Source organism: Urocampus carinirostris, chromosome 3, assembly GCF_059441175.1.
Source record: "Urocampus carinirostris isolate Australia breed hairy pipefish chromosome 3, RoL_Ucar_1.0, whole genome shotgun sequence".
Lineage (NCBI taxonomy): Eukaryota > Metazoa > Chordata > Actinopteri > Syngnathiformes > Syngnathidae > Urocampus > Urocampus carinirostris.
In genome coordinates, this window is record NC_142351.1 from 20,431,334 (window position 1) to 20,435,799 (window position 4,466).

The 4,466-nt window shown below is 39.4% G+C and overlaps 1 protein-coding gene across 1 annotated transcript; it reads right to left on the bottom strand.

Moving 5' to 3' along the window:
- Positions 1 to 802: 802 nt before the first annotated feature.
- pdyn (prodynorphin) lies at positions 803 to 3,764 on the bottom strand. The gene is made up of 2 exons (XM_088330987.1): positions 3,619 to 3,764; positions 803 to 1,483 (listed from the first exon to the last, which is right to left on the bottom strand). The coding sequence occupies exons 1-2, from the start codon at positions 3,739 to 3,741 to the stop codon at positions 956 to 958; spliced, it is 651 nt and encodes a 216-aa protein (XP_088187113.1). The 5' UTR covers positions 3,742 to 3,764; the 3' UTR covers positions 803 to 955.
- Positions 3,765 to 4,466: the final 702 nt, after the last annotated feature.

Genomic DNA, 4,466 nt, shown 5'->3' on the forward strand with positions numbered 1-4,466 from the left:
CGTGTTCGGATCACAATTCGAGTACGAGAGCGACCTGCTTCCCACGCCCAGCGAACACTGGATTGTGGCGCAGACCCTTCTTCTTTTCTTCAATAAAACTTGTGGTAAACGCTACGCAATTGGGTCCTGTTTCTTTTCTGGTCCTGACACTTCCCTACAAAATTGTGTGATTAATTCAGTTCTGTGTTGTGAAACTAACTAAATTAATCCACAAAATTTTACTACTATGAAACAAAATATACATTTAAAACAATGGAAATCTCATGTAGAAGTTGTTGTAAGAACAACATGCTTGTGGGTATTGCCAATCTCTTTTCTTTATCCTTTAACCGCTCACCACTTGTTGTGGAGACCCGGGTGCTAAATGACGTGTAAACGACCTGATTTTTTTATTTTTATACGTTCATGTTAGCGTAATCTTTCGTACGGAAGATTACGCTAACGCGAACGTACGATTAGCCTTGGTTAGCTTCATGTTTACGTTCATGGTAAACATTCAGGGTGTTGGAACGGATTAAATCCATTTTACATTACTTTTAATGGGGAAAAACGATTTTCGGTGAGCGACCAAATCGGTTTTCGAACAGGGTTCTGGAACGGATTATGGTCGAGAACCGAGGTTCCACTGTACGTGATATAACAAAACGCATGTCCAATATAACATGTTAAACTACATAAATAAACACGTTTGAAAAAAAATATGGTGTAAGATTATTTTGTAAGGGAAAATACAACATTTTGTAAGGGCATGGAGCCGTGGAGGGTGACAGGTATGCATTATTCATAGACAAAAGTAGTAGTCTTAGGTTAATCATTGTTTTTATTAAACAAGCATCAGTCAGGAATTCACCGGCGAACGGACAAGAGGGCAGCGAGTACAGCAGGCATGATTTGGGGGGTTAAATAGATGAAAAATGATGTCAAGCTGTAGTAAGCGTTCGTTGCAATGCGCAGTTCATCTCGTTTCTCGACTCAGATCGTCGTAGTAAGAATAAAAAGGCTCCTCGGCGGAGCGCACCGAGATCTTGAAATGACGACGCAGGAAGCCTCCGTAGCGCTTGTCCCACTTGATGTTGTTCAGTTTGGGTCTGATCCGCCGCATGAATCCCCCGTAGCGCTTCTGAAGCCCTTCGAGCTCGCTTCTCTTGGATTTAGGACCGAATTTGCGTAAAAAGCCTCCGTAACGCTTCACTACGTCGTAGCCACGGAGCGCGCTTTCCTCCCGGCTCTCGCGCGCGTCTCCCGTGTCCGCTCCGTTCTCCCCGGTGGTTTTCTTCAACAAGTCAGCCTCCGTGACGTGCTCCTCCTGCCAAGGAGTGGAGAGAAGCTCCTTGGTGGTCCGATCCAAATTTTCGACGAAGAGTGCGTCATCTTCCTTGCTGCCTCCATCCTCTGCTTCATCCTCGGGAGGCGCTTTTTCGTCTCCAAGCCCGGTTGTTTGTCCGCACAGCGCCGCTCGATCCGGACACAACACCCCGCACAACTGAAACACAAACATTCAAAGGGAAAGAGCCAAGAAAAGCCAAACACGATTTAATTTTCATTTTTATTTGTATTTTATAGTAAAATCCCTTGCATTTTCTCTTGTATTTTCTTCAATAAGCGCTCAAACAATACAGAGTGTTTCAAAGAATGTGATATCCCTTGGGATGTAAATATCACTGAAAATACACGATTTGGGTAAAAAAAAAAAGTATATATATTCATGTTGAAGATCATAAGATGTATCCCTCCAAATATGAATGAGGAACTCAAAAGCTTGTGGATTCTGTGAACAATTTTACAAATGGTGAACATGCGCACCGTCTAAGACGGCGTACTTCAAATCTGTAACAAAGCTTTTTTCGGGGAAATACATATATTTTTTGTAAAGATTACTTTTTCATATTCAAAGTATAGCACACCCTGTGTGTTTAGGTGTTGCTCAGTGATTTAGAAATTAAAAATAAAATTAAAGGCGCAGGTTTGGACTTGGGGACATAGCGCGTTATTTAAGTGATCATATAATATTGGTTGGGACAAAACAATGATTACTCGATATTCCACGCCAAAACTATGCATTTGGTTGACATATGTGTTTATATCAAACATGAAAACAGATATTACACTCCCACCGTAGTATCTTAAATAAAATTCAAACATTCCCACGATAACGCACTGTTTAACATGGTATATTCTCTATGTTAATCAGGCAATTGGCTCCTTGTTTGATTCTATCATATATCTTTGTTTACATTTAAAACAATTTTCATATCATTTGAGGTCCAATAATGTGGTAAAAGAGCATTTTATCACATTACAGATGATAACAAAAGGTGATGATAATGAGAGGCTCCAAAATAAATATGACCTTCCCACAATTCCATGTAAAACGGACTCTTTTTAACAAATAAAAATGGAGAGGACACTTCGGAACCAAGTCCCTTGAAATATGACCATTGCACATGTGCTCAAATAATATTAATACCATAAGTGCAAAAGAAATTCAAACCCATACAACACACCAAGGGTATCGGTTTGGTATTGGCATTGGTGGGGACATGGTGCATTTATCAAGTGATCATATATATAATATTGGTCCGTCCATGCCAAAACGACGCCCTTAATTGATTAAAATTTTGTTTATCTCAAACATAAAAAATAGATTTTACAAGAGTACACCATGTCACAAAATTCCCATCATAGTAGTATGTTCTATAACATTTACAACAAATCCTTGATATAATACTTGTATATTCACAGTGATAATTGTGCAATGAACTGTTTTTTTGTACCATCTATCAATATTTTATTTTATTTTATTTTCGTTGCATTTATTTGTATGAAATAATCATATACATTTGGGTCCAATAGTGTTGTAAAAGTGCTATTTACACCATTATAGATGACAAAAGGGTCATGATGACTGATTAATTTCAACTGTGCCTGCTCGTTTGGCTCCAGCTACTGCTGGCTTCCTCATTGGTTCCCAGTCCTACTTAAACTCCGTCCTTTCACTTGCTTGTTGTCAGTCCGTCAGCGAACCTCTGTTTCTACTAGGCAAGCACTTTGACTTTGACTCCCGTCTGTCCCGCTTTTTGCACTCGTTTTACACCCGTCTGTTCCTAATTTTTGACCCCAACCACGTTTTGCTTTCCCGTCCCAGCTATCGACCTGTTTTTTTCGTCTTCGACACCACAATCTCCCGCTCCTGAAGATCCATTTCCGGATTCGGATCACGATCTGATTCTGTGAGCGGCTTACGCTTGATCTCAATAATCCTGCGAAAAACGTTACGCGATTGGGTCTACCCTTTGTTCTGGTCGTGACAAAAAGTGGTGGTTGAGGCAGTATGTCGCAATGATGTTTATTTTATTTGTATTTTTTTCGAAAGACAACGAAAAAATATGAACCTCGTATGAAATCCATGGTAAACTGACTTCTAAAACAAAATAGAGAGCACGTTTGGAACTATCGTCCTTGAAAAATGAAACAATTGCATATATACTAAATTGGATTCATCTCCTTATTATTTGAGTACAATTCAAATCGAAATCCATACTACACACCAGCACGAAATACGACACCGATATCAAGAGTATAAGGTCTTATCAAAAGCACAGTCGCCCGTTTTCTTACCAAGCTACTGAAGGCACTGTTGGGCTTTTGGATTTGCTGGAAGCATTTGTGACACTGCGAGGAACAATGTGCGTGCATGGAATGGGGCAAACTCAGCATCAGCACTAGGACATACCACTCCATCCTTGTGTAAATTCCTGACAAGAAAAACAGACCAGAAGTTTGGCTCAGTGAAAGCTCTCGTGGAATAAAATTAAATCTGAAAATGACAACATCCACACAAAATTCAAACAGTGCAAAGTATATTGCAGAAAAATACAATAAATATGACAAAAAATGTACCTTAGGAGTTGATCAAATGTGAAGAGTTTCTTCCACCATCAAATGTCTTCTTGCTTTCTTCCCTCTGACTGTGAAGCTTGTTTTCCCTTAGTTGCCGCTCTTTTTATGATGGTGATCATGGTGTCACAGCAAACGCACCAACGTAGTTTATCAGTGCACCAATGAGAGACAACCGTGGTACGTAAATAAGATAACGCCCATCACCAAAAAGAGGGGTAAGGCATGATGAGAAAAACATACATCGGAGCTAATCCTTATCTAAAAACAGTAGTATATTTAAGGATATTTTGCAAGAGTAAAGCTTTAAACATTCCTCGGGTACATTAACAAAACACTTTGCTGCTGTCTCAAACTTTTATACAAAACCATGTATTATAATGAAAGAAAATTTATTTTGAACAAAATAAAAGAACAAGTCAAAAAACAAAAACATTTTTAATATCACATGTCCGAAAAGGAATTGGAAGATGTCAGAACTCGAATAGACGGTGGACCCAAACGCGTAATGTTTTCACACCAAGCTTCATTTTACGGAAGCGGGGCAGTCATGCGCGGGAAAACAAACG